We start from the raw sequence: 19,601 nt of genomic DNA, 5'->3' as shown, positions 1-19,601 counted from the left end.
CTCCTTGCTGAGGGAGAAAAGGTCACCAGAGGTGAAAATGCTTAAAATAATTGTTGAATTTCCACTCAACTGAGTAACAGTTTATGCACTTTCTATTAGGTATAGCACTCTGGCCAAGTGTGCTATACATCTGCCATTGGAGCTAACAAAATTTTGTGTGTCATAAGAAGGATATACCATTTGAGAACTGTTTATAGTCTGTAAGGTGTTATAAGGCACTGTCATCATTGTTGACTTCTCTCCTAGTTTCCTTCAGTGCCATGCTCTGATCTGAGAATTGTATGGGTTCCAAATATACCCTTAGCTGAATGAAATACTAGAGTTTAAGACTCAGTTCTCATTCATTAGTCAGTGTACTTATGAGTCCACAGGTTTTCATATATATCAGACCAAGCCCAAAGTAATATAGGTGGCAGTTCATTTGATGACAGCATCTTCCATAATATTGCAAGGATTATTTCAAAGTTTTTGTATATTTTGCAATACAGAAGTGAATATATGGATAGTAGTTAGGAGCATAGAGCCTCACCACTGTTAGAGCATATGTGCAATTTGCCATACGCAGTACTGCTGAAATTTCTCAACAACCTCAGACGCACCTGTCCTCAAAACACATTTAAAGATAATATCAAGAATTCTACAGAATGGCTCAACGCAATACCACTTTTCTGCAATAATCCATGAAAAACAATACAATAACATGTATGATTGCTTCCATATCACATATCTGAAGTCTATGCTATCAAAATCCAAATTTAGACATTTGAACCAGTTTGAAATACCAAACACACAAAAAGTATCGTCATCTTTACATAAATAAAAGGTCCGACCCAACCATCTGGTCACAAAACACCAAAAAAACACCCTCCCAAAAACCAGACCACAAAACCCCCCTCCACATCAATACATTTTACCTCCTAAAAAATAAAAATAAATGAAATAGACAATCTGTGTCATTGTTTCCTTCAAAATTTATGGCATATACCTAGAATATGTGACTGTGGTGTACTGCAGTAATTTTCATCATTTTTAAGGTAACCTATATGTTCTTTACTGCTCCAAAGTAATTCCAATCTCATGTCAACAAATCGCTTAGTAAATTCTTTGGGAAAAGATCCTGCTTTTACTTAGTGTGTAGCACAATGAAGACCAGGACCTTCTGGATGAGACTGTAGATGCTGTGCTAGTATAAATTAGTAACAGGAACTGTGAATGAGTTTTGTGTGACACTATGGGCTCTTTCAAGAGTTTATCTTAGATAAACATTATGCTTATGTAAAGCTATCTGTTCAGAAACTTTCTCCTGGATACAGCTGCTCCATATTACACATCTCTGATTTATACTAGTGTATGTTAAGACAAATGATCACTGTGCAACTGCTGGGAACTAGGTTAATTTAGATTATTTTGCTATAGGTTCTTGACTTTTGCAGACTTTCGACTGAGCTCTCAGCCGGGTTGCCTTCCACACAATCGCCCGGATGAGATTTTGGGGGCAGGTGTTAACTGTGGAAACCTACTTAGTATTAAACGTACCTGTCTCATTGCTGCCGACTTTGGAGACGATACTTTATATTTTTTTCTGGTCATTGTTCTTCACAAAAGACCTAATTGAAAATATCTGTCAAATAACGTCTCTGGTTTCCCTCTTCTTCCCCCCCCATTAATTGGACAGGTATTGTGTTTGTGTGGGAAGGAAGGAGGCTCTATAGCAATATAGCAATATTGCTGGGAAAAGAACATTAAAATGGATAAAGGGATTTCCTAGTGGTATAAATACCTGCACACGACCTCCCTGTGCTCTGGAGCCCTCCTGTATATGTATATGCAGGTAAAAAGCCTAGCATAGAGTTTGAGCTGCCGTTAATCGTGCAGGATCTGTTCTGTTAGAAAACGGGGGCAAGTGGCTCTTTTGCCTGTTGGAGGGTATGACTTGCCAAGCGTTTGCTTCATCTGACACCTTTGTACCCTTGAATTCTGACTCTTCTCCCTCTCTGCCTCTGATAATGCATCACAGCGCTGCAGAGTGCCTGCCGGTTTCTAACCATGCCACCAATGTTGTATCTACAGGTACTTTTTAAAAATAATCTTGCTCTCAGTAACTCTCATTTGTAATGCTTTTGGATGATACGTGTTCATCGAGTTCTGCAATATTTAAAGTATTTGGTATCAATGCTATGTGTGATTGAGACTACATTAAAGGGGAAGCATTTTCACAAAACTCTGCATGATGAGTAAATCAGAAAAATCCTAAAAGTTTGTGTTTTAGCTAAATTTGCAGCTTTCTTTAAATTTGTTACAAGATTAAGCTCAAGTATGTTACCAATGCATTAACTTAGAACAAGCTCAAACACTGTCACTGTTGTTATGACTATATAGACTTCAATGTCAAGTGTTATGTAAATTAATTGAAAGTTTGTTTATTATGTAACCACAATTTAAAATAATATAAATTAAATAGGAAATGTATTTAAAAAAGGTCAGGTCTAAATATCATTTGGGGAAGCTTTCACGCAGGAAAAATGTTGCTTTACAAAGCATATTGCATACTGAATCAAGACTAAGATTTAAGTGGGATGTTCAAAATTGGTGGCAGAAGTCTCATCGATATTTTTGAATTTTATGTGTTTGTGTATATAATCCAGTTAACTGCATTTAAATACTAGGACTATGTAATCATTGAACTATCTGAGAGAGACAGAGAAAGAAAGAGAGTTTTCTTGCAGCCTTAAACATGAAGAAGTGGGATTCTGGAATACAGGAATTGTTGACGGAAAGCTTTCAGGAACAGAGAAAGAAATAGTTTTGGTTTATTTGAAATTGCATTAAGGTAAGAATTTTATTTGGAGTCTTAACAAGAAACTAGCCTTCTCCTGAAATGCATTGGTAATAAAACATTTTAATAATGAGAAGCAGCATGTAACTAATGAAAACTAAGCATTGGTGATAGATAACAGGATCTTATACATTAAGCAGGAGGCTCAAAATATCCTAATATGATTGTTGGTTAGCAGTGGTAGTAGGGAATAGGAGAATTTAAATTTTGTATGAGGCCAAATTTATGTATCTGTATCATAGTAGTATTTTCTAGATTCATCTGATTCATAATAAAAAGTATATGGTGACAGCCAGCCAAAAGCAGTTGTTTGTCTGCTTCTGATTTGGGTTTCGATACTTTGTAGTTACCACTCAAGGCCAAATACCACTGTAGTCAGTGCAAATTTTGCTTCCAGGATCACATCTAGCAGGTGACCCTGTGAGAATGGAAGCAGTGACAGAGGGTGCTAACTGTAATGAGTAAAGGTTTACAAATTTCATACATAGATTCAGAAATTGTAATAATGCCATTCTGGTAAAAGCATCTAAGGAGAATTTGCACACAAAGTAGACGTGAAGGAATTTTGAATAACGACTTATGTTAAACATCAAATTTTTTTAAAATACATGTAACAATTCTACATCACAAAATAGAGGTGAATATACTTCTGTTCAAATTCTATACCCTGTCATACAGCTGATGTTCTGCAGTATCAACACTTTAATTGTTATTATTTAATTTAAATAGCATCATCCTCACTATTTAATTTTAAATCCTTATTAGCAAGTTGAAAATGCTATTTTTATGCATAAAAATTATAGTCTATGGATTATGAAATAATAGGAAAAAAACACCAGTAAACACTTAGATCTTACCTCAACAGAAAAGTTGCATTGCTCTAAATGCATTAATACTATTAATGCAATCTTTATTTTGGGTGCATTTATACCAGTATAAGCATGCCTGTTCTAGTAGATTTTATATCTGTATAAGTGTATCTAAACAGGACATTTTACTGTTATGATTACAGCTGTAAAAAACAGATTCTAATCCCCAATTAATTACATTGTTTTGAACAACTGGAATGTGTGCTCTAAAGTGCAGTTTTACATATCTGAATGTTCACGAACATTAATTTTTAATATTATACTTTATAGCAGTTGTTAGAGGGGACAGTATATGCATTTCTGTGCCTACTTATGCACAAGAAACAACCGTATCTCTCATTTTGCATTCAGTAAAAAATTGTCTGATTCTTCAGGCACTGGCAATTACTGAGCACATCTGAAACACCCCTGTGAAAACACTAGAGATAAATTAATTATGTGTTTGTTGGTGCTGATGATGGAAAATGTTCATCTAGGCCTAACTTTTTAGAAGAGCCTGGAGTCTATCATTCTGTTTCCCTACCACCCTGCCAAAGCACTCTGAAATGTTTTTGGTGGCTTGGCACTGAAAAAAATGTGACTTCTGGATGCCTCAAAGCAAATGTCCCAAACTGCTGCTTTTGGAAACCCAGATGTTAGGCATGCATAAAATACTGCCCTCCTTGATGCCTGCGTTCACTGTGGGGTTTGCACGGCAGTGAAGCCAATCAATTTTCTGGGAACATAGAGGAATTTTTATGTAAGATTAAATGAAATGGTGTGTGGAAGTTGGGTGGGGAGAGGAACCAGTCTCCTCCTGGAGAGTTCAATGCTTCCCTTGCTCAGCAGTATATGTAAACTGGCTAATGTCCATGGATTATACTAAAAATAATGCATCGAGACCACAGCATGATATTTTCTGGTCTTGGCTCAGAGGTTATCTCACTATTTATACTGGCAGTCTCATCTGGTGCGACCTGGCCAAGTGTCTGGACTTCCAGCAGTGTTAACCTGATGGTTATGGCCCAGAGTTAAATGGTTACTGAATGCACACATAAACTACATACAAGATCTGCCTCTGATCTTAAAGGCTGTGTCTTGAATCCTCACTCAGTTTCTTACTAGTTCCATCTGTTTTGTCTTTGATCCAAACTCCTATACGCTACCAAATCCACTTTGCCGTGACAACTTTGGGAAACGCTTTGGCAGGCCTTCATTACTCTGTGCCTTCCTGTCATTATGGAAATCAACCATCTACCTATGGGGTGATGGCAGGTAAGAGACATACCCTCAGTTCGGTGAGCTATTAGCATGTTGATTTTGGTCAGTTTTCTTTCAGAAGGACTGATTAAAGACAGTTGCTTAAAGAACACAGGACCAGGGTTAAGGCACTAGAAAAGGGGTTAGGAAATTAGGAGTCAGTGCCCAGAGTTTCCCCAAATCTCTGCATCTCTTGGGAAATCACACTGTATCTTATTTCTCTCTACAAGACTGGGACAGTGCTGCTCTTTTTGCTCACATATGTCCACTTCCCCTGGTGATCATCACTTTTTGATGGACCAGGAGTGAGGTACTCAATATACCTGTGTATTACCAGTACCTGGGGTGATGGAGCACTGACTGGAGCTATAAAAAAAATGGTGGCATAATGGATGGATAGCTGAATTCAGCAGGCAGATCATATAGATGATCGTGGATTTTTACACTCATGAATGTATGCTAGCATCCTGCTCAGTTTTCCATGTTCCAGGCTGAGTAAGAAAGAGGAACTGTTATTCCATGCAAGTTCAAGTAGCAGTCAATGAGATAATGCCATGAACCAAATTAACACAACTCCCAGGAAATAATCGTGACGCAGAGAAAATGCAAAATAAAACTCAGCATTTTATTTCACTTAAGAATGAAGGCAATATTAGAGTAAGTCAGCATAGATTAATATATCTGCAGAGGGACTTTTTAGGGACAAAGTGTAGACTTCCTTCATGGTGTGCGAATGTCCAAATGCTCCTATTTCATTGTGCATCTACGTGTCTGTTGCAAACATTCCTGGCATTGTTCAGATCCCCAGGAAAAGTTAATAGGTATTCGGAAAAAAGTATTGCTCAGAAGTTCATTTTGTTTCATCCCAAAATAAATACATCTTCATTTTTCTCCTTTCTTTTTTTACCCTTTTTTTTTTTAGGCATCAAGCCTGCAACTCCAGAGATGCTATCAGCAAGTCTCTCCCAGAGTCGCATCTTACAGACGTGCAGCATGCCACATCCCAATGTTGTAAATGGTGTCAGCACCTTGCAAAGCAAGTCCTTCTCTTTTTTAGTCTTTTCCTTTATTCTTTGAGAAAATCTTATTTTTGTGGTTATCCTGTGTGAAGCGTATAAAATATTGTTATGGGGTGTCGTGGTTTAACCCCAGTCAGCTAGAACCTCCAACGCTGGTAAGAGCAATCGGGGCAGTGAGGACAAGAAAAGTAAATGGAGGAAGGGGTGGGAGGTTAATGAAGTTCTGAGTTCTGCTACAAAGTTTTGTGTAATTTAGAAAATTGGGAATGATGTCCTGAGAACCTGGCATTTACTGGCTGTTCCAGATACACTGAAGAGTGTTAATATTTCTCCAATGATTTTTCCCCCCCACCCCCTTCAGGTCAGAGACTCTTTAGCTCTGTGTACAATATCTAGCGAAAAAACAGCCTTCACTCTTAACTGAATCTCCTTGTTAAGTCTGATATTTGTGAACAAAAGGTAGCATGAGATAGTTTTGTTTTGTCCTTGAGCAATTTCTTTTTGAGCCAGAACAATCATTCTGAATGTGTTCTGTTTTTTTTTTCCTTTGACCTCTTACCTGTGTACTTTCCTCAAACAAATTTTATGCTGAAGCTAAACTAAGATAGTAACTTGTCTGAGCATCAAATGGTATTTACACGGAAATATTCTTTGTACCAGAAAATAGAGACTGGCACATTTTAGGTGGCTCAAAATGACATAGATCCATCAATCTTGTTGTGCCACTTAATTCCAGCTGAGACCTTGGATTGTTATTTGTTTAAGTTTGGACCATTTACCATCTCACTTAAGTGCATCACAGTTTGCTAAGAAATAGGATGGCTGTGGCCTGTGAAAGTGGCTGTTGGTAGGTTTTCATGTATTGGGACAAGAGAGAGACCGTATCTCCTAGGAGATCCTCACTCTTGGATACTTTCACATGTTATATAACAAATATTACAGACACGGATTATGAGATGATGAAGGCATGTTTTTATTGTGTAGCGGTAGAGAATAACTGTACTGAGTTTTCTTTTTGGTGTTGCTCAGGTAGCCTGACCCCTTGCCTTTATAAATTCCCGGAGCACGCCCTGAGCGCCAGCTCCTGTGCCCTGGGCCATGGCTTCACACCCATGCACCAGTCCCTCCTCACAGACGATCCCACCACCGCAGACTTCAAGCAGGAGTTCCGCAGAAAAAGCAAGTCTGTCGAAGAACCTGTCGACATGGACTCCCCTGAAATCAGGGAACTTGAGAAATTTGCTAACGAATTTAAGCTGCGGAGAATTAAGCTGGGTATGTGCTTTATGTCTGTGAAGAAAAGGCTGAAAAATTCCAGTGAAAGCCCAATTATTTCCGAATGTTTTATGATCTAGCCTCTGCAGTTGTCTAATCATAACTCTAATCCTGCCTTGCACTGCCAAACCTTCTCCGTTCCTAGAGGACTTGCACGGAATTAATGAACTTCAGCTTTTTGCAACTTAGTACGCAGAAAGTGACTTTAAACTTTCCTGCCCTTAAATTATTTGTCTTAAGTGCAGAGAAAATTGTTGCTGTTCATTAAATTACATTCAGTAGCAGGTGCATTATTTTGCACAGCCCCAAATTTTCTGCAACTTAGGGCAGCACATGCTCTAACCTCTCATACCCATCCTCTTCTCCATGAAGTGGTTCATCTGATGGTGCAATATCATTTCAGTATACAAGATGGGTGACATCCATGGCAAATCTTTCATACCAGTAGGAAGCTTCTGTTCCTGGTTTATTTTCTTGTGCCAAGACACAGGTACAGCAGCAACTGATATTTTTGTTGCTGTCTGATATGTACTGGGGCTGATGCGAGATGGATTGCATTAGAGGGTCTCCGGTGAGGTGCTTGTCTTTCACTGGACAGTCTTAGCTGAGGACAAAGGTGGACCGAGCCCTGTTTTTCTCACCTGTAGGGGATAGAGGTACATTGCAAAGTAAAAGCCTGTCTCACCCTTGTTTGAACTGTACTGAAAAAAAAAAAATATCCAGCGCTGCAGATTCAGCCCACTTATGAATATTGGGTACTCCGAATGAAGGGTTGCAATTTTGACATTACCGCTTATAACATTACTTTGTATCATTACAAAATAGGGCATCCTTCTAGCTTTATAAATGTAAAAAAAATTATAAGGTTATTACAGGTATTTATGCATTATCTCAACAGCTAGAAAGCTAGTGTACTCCATTTGCAGCGTAAAAATAAGTACTGAAACAAAAATTCAGGGTTTAAAATAGTATTTGCAACTTGGTCAGTTTTGCTGTATATCATGTATTTAATGTCATCCACAGCAATGGAAAGGTTTGCTAGGCCCCACACTGTTACTCACTGTAATTATTACTGCATCTTCATCCTGAGTTTGTGAGGGAACAAAATTTCCTCTGACACAAACAAATGACACAGAGCCTGTAAGACTGGGCTTAATGCTCTGATGGGAAAAATGCAATTTGCACGGGAAAACTAATCTGAAGTTGAGCTTTACAAGGGAAGACAGAGTTAATATGGGCTGTGGGTCTGAGACTGAAAGACACAGAGTTAGTGCAATCAAAATGGAGATAAAAAGCTGCCTCGTGAGATATTCAGCATCTAAAGAGATCCTGCCTGTTCTGGCACAGAGGCAGAAAGGGAGGAGGATGAGCTAGACCCCTGAACATGGCAGATACACATTCAGAGCACTGAACGGGAAGCTGCTGTTATAAAGTCAGTGTCTGCATGGAAACTGCAGCATTTCTCTGATAGCTTCAACTTAGTTGTAACAAATAACAGGAGACCAGCAGTGCCGCCAGGGATTAGCTTATTGCCAATGCACCATCTATAGAAAGAAGGATATGGAGTGTCTGGATCCTTCTCAAATCTCTAATCTTTGAGTGTAAAACTCCACTAAATCAGTGTAAAACCCCACTGAAACCAACAGGAGACTGAACACCTCTCTGAGGTGAGCTCAGTCAGCCACAGAGACCTCTGCAGAAAGCCCATCCTGAAGACACTGCAGGCACACACTGTTCATTAGAATCAGCAGTGAAGGGCTAAGTGTCTCAAGGAAAGTAATCCTTTCTAGAAAGCTCCAAAGTGACTTTTTTCTCTTCATTTTTGACAGGTTATACACAAACCAACGTCGGAGAAGCACTGGCTGCTGTGCATGGCTCTGAATTCAGCCAAACTACTATTTGCCGGTTTGAAAACTTGCAGCTGAGTTTCAAGAATGCATGCAAACTGAAATCGATACTGTCCAAGTGGCTGGAGGAAGCAGAACAAGTAGGAGGTAGAGAATTGAAATCCTCTAAATACTGATTTGCATTTACACCAGAACCCTACAGATATGTTGAAGGACTAGTATGTGTCTTCCATAGACTAAAGTTTTTGTTTTACCAGTTTTAAATACTAAGGTGTGCTTATATTAAATTCTGGTTATCTTTGTTGGGTGAGCAAGGAGGGGCAAAATGAAGCGTATGGAGGGTGCAGAATAGCAGAAACATTACTTGACCTACTGGAAGTAGTTTCTCTCAGTCCCATCCCAGCAAACTAGCTTCACTCCTGTAGCATAGGTCAGAGCTGTTATTAGGATCTGCAGGACAGCCCATTTAGCAGCGTATGGGGATTCTTCACTAGCAAAGGACGCTTCCTTCCAACCTCTGGCATATGAGATGTGGCCATGGGGGAAAGGATTTGAGTTCAGCGGAGGCAGTGGTCTTTAAACCCTGAAGAAGAATAGCACGGCATAGAGGTTTTTGATGTGACCTTTTTGCTGCTAGAGGATTCCCTTCCTTTTGCCCAGTTACTTTCCAGTTGCAGGAAGAGTCATGGGGTTCACTGGGCAAAGTGTACTTTAGAACAGATTGGTTGATTTAAAGGAAATGGGTTGCCTTAAAGAACAGCCTTTTCAGCTGGATGAATCGGGATGCTGGGAAGCAGTATGCCTGGAGGTGACAGCAAAAGCCAGGACTACCACTGTGCAGCACTCACCTAGCATGGGAAGAAAGAGAAGATGATCTTAATGCTACTTTTTGGATTTGCCATTGTATTCAACAGTAGGAAAAGTTGTTAAACAGCTGCTTCTGCCACACATTTCAGTTTCCTTTGAAGCAAATGTAGAAAGCTTCCTTCCCCTGTAACTGCACTAGAAACCAGAGGCTCTCCTAATGTGGCCGGCACATTGCAAGAATCGCTTGTGCGGGGGTTGTGGTGAGTAGCAGCTGCTGACTGCCTGAGCAGCGTTACAGGCTTGAGCTGCAGGGTAAGATCGTGCATGCAGGCAGCGGCCTCTGAGAAGCAAGGGGGGACTTGTCCATCAGAAAGTGGGGTGGAAGAGGCAGATGAATAAATGGGGTTGGGGGCCAAGGCTGTATTTCTGAAGAAAGAGGGTTAGGTAGCCGAGGGGTATGGAAATGAACTCCATCTCCCTAGACTGTACCCCACAGGGTAGAAGGAAGAAGGTACGTCAAAGAAGGAGGCTGAAGTACGGCTCCGCAGGTACATAGGCGCAGAGTCAGCGCTGTTTGCAGCTTTACTGGTGGCACACGATTTTTGCTTATAACCATTTATAGCTGGAGGTAAAACCATGACCAACCATCTTAAAGAAGGAAGTGCTCCTATGTGTGGTGCTGCTCTTATTCAGTGGCATTATCTGTTAGCTTTCTTCTGTCTTCAAAGAAAGGTACTTTTTTTGTGGAGATGATTGTGCTTGTTTTCCATTCCCTGCAGAAGGTAACTGCTGAGTTTTGTTTTGTTTTTAATACAGCTTTGTACAATGAAAAAGTTGGAGTGAATGAGCGGAAGAGGAAGCGCAGAACCACCATAAGGTAATAAATATTTAGGGCATTACATGTTAGAAATGACTTTGGCTAAGATGCTTCTTTTTCTTGGGTTCAAAATCAAAGTGCTATTTTCTATTAATGAATCTCTATAGCTAGTGTTTCAAAATTTTTCACTATTTTGAAACATTCTAGTGAAAAATGACAGCATAACCCTCCAAAACTCTGATTTGCTCCAAATATAATACTTTTCCCAATTAAAGACTTTTTTCAACATATGATAACACACTTTAATATGAAAAAATATTTCATTCCACTTCTGCCCAAATTTTATGATATCTGTCTAGTGAATAAGGTATCAGAGCATCCTTGTCTTAATTTTGGGAGGTTCTACATTATACCAAAATAAGTTGCATTATTTTGCCAGAGAATTGAGGTCTGGGAAGTTTGAGGGCAAGGTTTTGCATGTAATATTGCATCCCTGTCCCTATCCTCTGTCACTAGATTCTTTGGAGTTCCCAAAGAAACACTTTAATGAGCTAAAGGGAAAAAACAGGGAGTTGTTCTGGGAACCTCCTTCTCCTGTTTCTCACATGTCTGGTGGCCAACATCTACCATCTATCTAGCCTCAACTCCATGTGGAAATCAGGTAGGCTGGTAAATCATATTACAAAAACAAATACCAAATAGGCAAAATGAGAATGTGGGGTATTTCCTTCTCCTTTAGATTTCCCAGGCTCTTCTAACCTTTGGTGAAGAAGAATTCACTCGGGGCCCTCCAAGGAGCTGTAGTATTCTTCCACAGGAAGGGAATTTGGCTGCCTCTGGGCACAACCCTGGTGCTGTTGGGTCCTACCTGTTACCGTGAATTGCCTGTTCTTGCACAGGGATCCTTCCCGATGTGCAGTGCCACCTCCCAGAGACGCAGGCTACTCTATAGTCCCACAGCCACAACATGTACCTTCTCCTCTCACATTCAACTTGAGACTTGTTTTTTGAGTCCTATTGCCTTTGATATAAGGAATAAAATGAAGATGTGATTTCTCTCTGACTTTTGAATTAAGTATTCCTCTGAGGGGATGCTTCTCAATTAGGAGTGAACTGGGGATGGGAGATGCTTCATAGCTTGTTTGCTCATCACAGCACCTCACAAGGGATGAAGCTTTACTCTTGGGAGGCCAGTTTCTCCTCTCAGCTTTTCTACAAGTCAGTAAGGACTTGAGCAGCAGTGCCAAGACCTTGCCCAGTTTATGTAGTATGGCCTGTGTGAGAGCTGTGAGTTGAGAGCATCTATGTCCTAGGTGTTTTCTCCTGGCTAGAGGAGCCCACTGAAAACTGCTCATCTAACATTGTGGGTTTTGCTGTTTTTTAACAGCTATTGAGGAAATCAGTCCTCATATTAAGCATTTTTAAATTATTCCTGCTTTTACCTGTAACCCCGCTGCACTGGGAGTATCAAATATGGCAGGTTGTCAAGGGCACAGATAATTGAGGAGAAGTTCAGGACCAAATCCCATATAGTAAGAAAATACTAATTGTTCCTTTGAAGGCATATAGGACCTCAGTTTGAGGACCTCAAACTAGTCAGGACTTTATCTGAACTGCAGCCTTACTTTTAGCAATTCTTAATGGATGTTTGAAGGCAAACTAGAGGTAAAACAAAAGTCTCACCCAATTAGGTTAGTCATACCCTGAGCAAAAACTACTTAATTGGAATTTGTGGAAGCTATTTTATTTCCTACTTTGATTAGAAAATCTAAGAAACTGTTAGTCAAAACTAATGATGTTTCTATACTTCTGTGTGTGCAGAACATCATGCTATTAATAAGGTAGTTTTGGTAATGTTACTAAATATTGCAGAATAGACCTATAAATGACAGACCAACAGCATATTACAGATGAATTAATGAAATAACTAGAACTCCAGCAGATACTTTGTATATTTCTGTAACAGAAATACTTGCACCTCATTTCCAGAATAATGCATGAAGTGCCCTCTTGTGTCCAAAGAAATTACAGCTACTGCTGAAGCCAGTTTTGGATGCGTCCTGTTGGCACACAAGCATGTTGCAGATACTCTTTGTTTTCTGAGAATATATAACACAAACGTGAAGGAAATTCTATCTAACAATAAGAAAAGATAGGAGTCTTAACTTATTTTGTTTATTGAACCACTCAACTTTGGTCACTACTGATTGTGAAGAATAGATTAAGGCAGACTTTTAGAAAATGTGATGACTGCTAAAACAGATTGCCGTAATCTCTGTCATTTCTAGAAATACTAGTGCCCTCTCCATAACAAAATGAAATGCAGAACTTGAAACAACATACAACATTTCTCCAACTGTAACTGATGGAGCTCTTCCCCTTTGTAAACCCAAATGATGTGACACAACCAAGTAACCCCAGTAACGTGCATTTGCTGAACCCCCACAACACTGCTGTGACCGAGGCAGAACGGGTGGTCAGGCTTGTTCCAGTTCCTGTGATCCCATTCATATCTAGCTAGTAGCTGTATCTCCTCGAGAACATCAAGAAGCACAAACATTTTGTGATTACCACTGAAATTGCACCAAACATGATGCTGGTTTTGCCTTTAAATTACTCTGTGCTGAAATTCTGCATGATGTCATGCTGTTCATGTCAGCAAAGAAATAGTGTACTTTAAGCTCTGTGGGTTTCCTTTACATAGAAAAAGAGGAAACAAACCAAGTCACTATCTTCTGTGCTCTTACTTGACCCTTCTCCTGAAATAATGGTGAAAGCCTGAATGTGTCAGGAAAGTTTTTAAAGGTGACATTTTATCCCTTTATCCAGTATTGCTGCCAAAGAAGCCCTAGAGAGACACTTTGGAGAGCAAAGCAAGCCTTCTTCTCAGGAAATTATGAGGATGGCTGAGGGGCTCAATCTTGAGAAAGAAGTTGTGAGAGTTTGGTTTTGCAACAGAAGACAAAGGGAAAAAAGAGTGAAGACAAGTTTACATCAGAATGCCTTTAGTTCTATTATCAAGGAGCATCACGAATGCCGGTAAAGCTTTTCCATGCATAGATGTGGATTTCTGTTTTGCTTTTTGTAAATATTGTAAATACTATGTTGTTTAAAAAAAAAAAGAAAAGAAAAATCAGTAAACCACTTGTTTCTCTTACAAGCTAGCAAGCTTCAGATGTAGTCTGTTTTGGAAGACCCGATTTTAATGTAAAAGGTTGGAAACAAATTAAATGCTACTGCATATATGTAAAGAGTTGGAGGTCTCTGCTTAACTGCAAGGAACATATTATGCATTATTCAACTAGAAATGCTTTCCAAGTTGCACAAGTAGTTGCAGTTTCCCTGCGCTGTGCCTTTCTTGTATCTGTGGTACATTTAATGATTAATGGAGAACCCCAACTAGGTACCTTAAGCAGCAGGAAAAAAAGCCTTTGCATTGTATGTGAAGAAAGATTACAAAGCTTGATATCAGCAGCTATAGTATTGAAAGTATTTTGCCTCTGCATGTCCATGCATGTGCTTCCCCCCCTGCCTCCCCATGCTAACTAGGTAACTGCGCTAACCTTTGCAAGATTGTAAGCCATTAGGCACATGCCAGGGTCCCATCTCCAGCGGTGAACACTGAGTATCAGTGAGAAATGAGAACTTCAAAGAAGAGAAGGTGAAAAAGCGACCTTAAACAAGCAGTGGTGACACTGCTGAATATCTAGTTATGGCCAAGGATGGGATATACCCGTGGGATCTTGTGGGACTGCCACTAGATCTGAGAGCCAGGTAGAGGAACACTAGCTGAAGACCTGCCTTTCCAAAGAACGGCTCAAACTCAGCTACCCGCTTACAGCAGCTGTACACCTCTGAGTGAATCATTTCAGGTAAATTCCTTGTGTAAGTTCAAGACAAAGCCATTAGATATGTGCCATAATTGCTATCATTATTTACGGTAGAGTAAGCTTACCAGTACGCAGGCATCAGCACCGTTCTTACTGTGTGCCCAGTCTCAGCATACCATTTGACTGCCTTAAATGGGTGCCAAGTAGAAGTGACTTTTTTTTATGCTTGTTATCAAAGATAATTCTTGCTAATTTATTATATGCCTTGAAGTTTGATTTGGATAGGCTTAGCTATAAAAATTGGGATACACTTTACCTTACCTTAAGACTTTGTGACCTGAGGGGAAAAAACTAGAGAATTATCAGGGTTTTTATTACTTTGGGCTTTCTCTGCATTGTATTTTTTTCTGATTAAATCCTTGTGTGGACATACTTACACCAGAGATAGTGTGTTAAGCTAAAAAAAGAAGGCCCTTGTGCTCTGAAATAAGTATCCACACAAAGCATTTATTGCACTGCACATTCCCACTCTCTTACACCCCACTAATTGAAAATAATCCCTTATTTGTCATCCTCTAGCCTAGAGAGATAATCGGGGGGAAAAAAACCCAGTGCCAGAGCTCCACCTATCAGAAAGTCAGGCACCGAGAAAACTGAAATTAATGACTGTAGTACTCACCAGGGATAGATTATCCAGCCATCTCATCAGCCCTGCTCATTGTTATTAGAGTAGCCCATTACCATATATGTATTTTTGACTGTTTTCCCAGGACTGAAATTAAGTGAGTACACGCAAGTAGTACTGGCCAGATACATTTTATTCTTCCATAAAACAGACCTGATGATTTAGAAAATGTCTAGATAATAGGCCCACAGAAAGCAAAAGGAGTTTAATGTTCAAGACCACTTAGAAGCAGTGTGTACAAGTTAAGTGCTCTCTCTCTAGTGTACGTTAAATTATCTCTGATACCTATTACAGTCACCATAGGCATATTCAGCTATGGAAATCAGGCTCCTGGATTTAAAAAAATACATTTTTATGGATGAATGCATTGCTATAACCCCTTAATTTAGAAGAAAACTTCAATTTAATAACTCAAAGGGGAGAAATTGTGTAATGTACTCTCTGCAGGCTGTTCTCATCACTAGCATAGCGCACCCACTATAGCAGAGAAAGACCAAGCTGTAGCCTTTATCCACCACATGTGTATCGACAGACCGTGAACTTTCCAAAAGGATGAAAGATAAATACAGTTGAGAAGACCAGCACTCAGTGAAGGTGGTGGCATGCATTTGTGTACCTTTCATGTCATGTGGTCTAATGTTATGTATGTTGAAACTACTATCTGATATATATAAATTTTATTTATATTCTAAATTATTTTCTTTAATGATAAAAGGCTTCCTAGAAATGCATAAGCCTGTACTTCCCAACCCCCCCATCCAATAAAGTATTCTTATACATTTGGTATTCCAGGTAATGGTTTGTAGTTCTGTTTTGGTAAAACACTACTTTTTTCAGTTGTGTATCATGCTGATGTGCTTATTCATTTTAGCGTGCTGTAGTAGTTAATTCAAGAGTAGACTTACCATAACATTGCAATTTCTAGTCTTACATAAAGTCTCACAAGTGAAGGCTAATTGCAGAAACATAGCAAAATAAAATGAAAGGTGACACATAATGCCATTTTCTTGCAAAAGAATGACAAAAGGCTAAGTGGAGGAAGCAGCCACCCTTTAAACACATCTAGCCGTTGCTACGGAAATACAAACAAATTAGAGCAGAATTCTTTAAAGAAAAAAAGCTGGATGAAATCAATTTAATGTGCTGCAGCTGCAGCCATTAGACTTAGAGAAAGTGGCAATTCATTTTTTTTCTGTAAGAACAACTCACTGGGTAATTGCCATCAATCACTCTTGATTGGGGAAAAACCCCTAGATAAGGCTTCTGAGGGGTAGCTTTATGAACCTGCAAGTAAGAGTTTAGTTGGCCATTTGACTAACATGGGCTGCACTATTTTTCTTTGAGATGTTTGTGGGTTTTTTTTATTGCTCTTACTTTTCCCATAGTAACTTTAGGCAGGGTGTTAAAACTAGAATAGAGGATAAAACAAGATGTTATGATAATGTATAAATCTGTGGTTCACCTGTCTCCGAAGTACTGTGTAGCATTCTGTGCTCCTCATCTGAAGGATACAACAGGCCTAGAAAAGGTACCTATACAGGCAAAGCTGATGATCAAAGGTAAGATGAATAACTGTTTAAGCTACTGTCTCTCTTCTAGATTTAATGTGTGTGCATTGAATGCTATAGAGGCCTACTGAATTATGAGCTGTATTGAAAGGCTGGATGGAGGCAGGCTGTTCACCATCTTCCCTTATGTAAGAACTAGGACTAACATGTGAAGCTGGAAAGAAGATTAAGAAAAAAACAAAAATGGTGGTTCCTAACGTGGTGGGGAAAAATCTGTGGAACTCCTCTACCAAAAAATGTGGGTGCCAGAAGCTTATTTATATGGACAAGTTCACAGATGAGAAAGCCACTCAAAGCTTTTGTATATAGAGGAACTTACATATGTGTACTGGTTTTGGCTAAGGTAGAGTTAATTTTCTTTGTAGTAGCTAGTATGGGGCTGTGTTTTGGATTTGTGCTGAAAACAATGTTGATAATTCAGGGATGTTTTCGTTATTGCTGAGCAGTGCTTGCACAGAGTCAAGGCCTTTTCTGCTTCTCACCCCACCCCACCAGCGAGGAGGCTGGGGGTGCACAAGAAGCTGGGAGGGGACACAGCCGGGACAGCTGACCCCAACTGACCAAAGGCGATATTCCATACCATATGACGTCATGCTCAGCATATAAAGCTGGGGGAAGAAGAAGGAAGGGGGGACGTCCGGAGTGATGGCGTTTGTCTTCCCAAGTAACTGTTATGTGTGATGGAGCCCTGCCTTCCTGGGGATGGCTGAACACCTGCCTGCTGATGGGCAGTGGTGAATGAATTCCTTGGTTTGCTTTGCTTGTGTGTGCAGCTTTTGCTTTACCTATTAAACTGACTTTATCTCAACCCATGAGTTCTCTCACTTTTACCCTTCCAATTCTCTCCCCCATCCCACTGAGGGGGAGTGAATGAGTGGCTGTGTGGGGCTTAGTTGCTGGCTGGGGTTAAACCATAACAGTCCTTTTTGGCACCCAATGTGGGGCTCGAAGGGTTCGAGATAAACAGGTTTGATTGGAATGTGCTAGATTAAATTTATAGCTGTTATTGCTTTTTAGTTATTGATTGGCAGGCTCCTGTGCTTGCCATGGGGCTTGCTTGCCTTACTGTATGTTAGTCTTGTGCTTGTTAGTGGCTGCTTTTTGCTTTCGCTGCCTGCTGTACTGCTTATCTTACTCTGCTGTGCCTGGGAACATTTTGATAACAGCAATGGTGATGCGCCTGGGCTGGCAGATGGCCACGGCATCGCTGCTGTTCCTGTGTGGCTGTACTGGACAGGCTGGAACTCGAGTGTGAACTCAAGTAGAAGGGACTGTGACCTGTGGATGAGTCCACGCAGGAGCAGGACCCCCCGAAGCATCTGTGGCCATGGATAAGCCCATGCCAGGGCAGGTACATCTTGAAGCGTCTGTGGCTGTTGTTATGTCTGTGCCGCAGCAGGTATACCTCTGAAGGGATTGTGGCCCAAGGATAAGCCCATGCTGTTGAAGGTACACCTCCAAGCATCTGTGGCTGTGGCTAAGTCCATGCTGCAGCAGGTACGCCTTGAAGCATCAGTGGCTGTGCATGAGGTCCTGCTGGAGCACCTCAAAGCATGTGGCCATGGATAAGCCCACGACAGGGCAGGTACACCCCTGGAGGGACTGCAGCCATGGGTAAAGCCATGTTGGAGCAGGTTCACATCTGAAGGGACAGTGGCTGTGGGTAAGGCCACGCTGGAGCAGGAATATCTCTGAAGGCATTGTGGCCATGGAGAAGGCCACGCTGGAGCAGGTGCACCTCAAAGTGAATGTGGCTGTGGGTAAGTCTATGCTGCAGCAGGTATACCCCTGGAGACTGTGGCTCATAGTAAGCTCCACTTGGAGCAGGTACCCCTGGAGAGACTGTGGCTCATAGGTAAGGCTCCACTTGGAGCAGGTACACCCCTAAGGGACTGCAGTCTGTGGAGAAGTCCCAGCCAGAGAAGGGGCAGGGGGAGGAGCTCATTGCAATGTCAAATCCTATGGTCTGGTCCAAAGGGGCCAGGGGTGGAGATTGTAATGGAAATGCCTTTAAATTGTTGTAATTTGGGATTGGAGTTGCACGTTAAGGGAGTTACTATAGCAGGAACCACCTGAACCAATGGAGCACAAGCCTTAGAAGAAGCAGTGCAAGTGCAGCAGTGACCCAGCCTGAGCTGGCTTTGGTGCCCAGTAACTCCACACAACAAACCACCTCTCCTGTCCTGAGTGACTGCCATGACAGATGGAGCCCAAAGTGATGGACTAAATGAACTCAATGGACATTTTCTGGACATTTGTGGACATTTTACAGGGGTGGTCGATAAACTAGGGGAATGATACCTGTGTATTATATCAAAGGATGGGAAGGGGGGGTGGTGGTTAATGAGGATGTATTGGATAGTGTGGGACCTGAGCATGATGTAAATGGTATGGAATAAGGGGTGGAGAATGTGCTTGTTTTGGCTGGGGTAGAGTTAATTTTCTTCATAGTAGCCAGTATGGGGCTATGTTTTGGATTTCTGCTGAAAACAGTGTTGATAATTCAGGGATGTTTTCGTTATTGCTGAGCAGTGCTTCCACAGAGTCAAGGCCTTTTCTGCTTCTCACCCCACCCCACCAGCGAGGAGGCTGGGGGTGCACAAGGAGCTGGGAGGGGACACAGCCGGGACAGCTGACCCCAACTGACCAAAGGGATATCCCATACCATATGGCATCATGCTCAGCATATAAAGCTGGGGGAAGAAGGAAGGGGGGGTAACATTTGGAGTGATAGCATTTGTCTTCCCAAGTAACTGTTATGTGTGATGGAGCCCTGCTTTCCTGGAGATGGCTAAACACCTGCCTGCCG

The 19,601-nt window shown here is 40.9% G+C and overlaps 1 protein-coding gene across 2 annotated transcripts; it reads left to right on the top strand.

The window, feature by feature from the left end:
• The first annotated feature begins 1,928 nt into the window (after positions 1-1,928).
• On the top strand, positions 1,929-13,752 carry POU1F1 (POU class 1 homeobox 1). 2 transcript variants are annotated; one of them, XM_050911137.1, is made up of 6 exons: positions 1,929-2,070; positions 4,894-4,959; positions 6,993-7,238; positions 9,068-9,232; positions 10,709-10,769; positions 13,539-13,752. In XM_050911137.1, exons 1-6 carry the CDS (start codon positions 1,929-1,931, stop codon positions 13,750-13,752), a joined length of 894 nt encoding a protein of 297 aa, XP_050767094.1. The 2 variants fall into 2 exon arrangements, with proteins under 2 accessions (XP_050767094.1, XP_050767089.1); XM_050911132.1 differs by having other exon boundaries at positions 4,810-4,959.
• The last annotated feature ends 5,849 nt before the right edge of the window (positions 13,753-19,601 follow it).

This window comes from Gymnogyps californianus, chromosome 1, assembly GCF_018139145.2.
Source record: "Gymnogyps californianus isolate 813 chromosome 1, ASM1813914v2, whole genome shotgun sequence".
Taxonomy (NCBI): domain Eukaryota; kingdom Metazoa; phylum Chordata; class Aves; order Accipitriformes; family Cathartidae; genus Gymnogyps; species Gymnogyps californianus.
The sequence above is the reverse complement of the archived record's forward strand: the minus strand, read 5'-3'. Positions and strand labels throughout refer to the sequence as shown.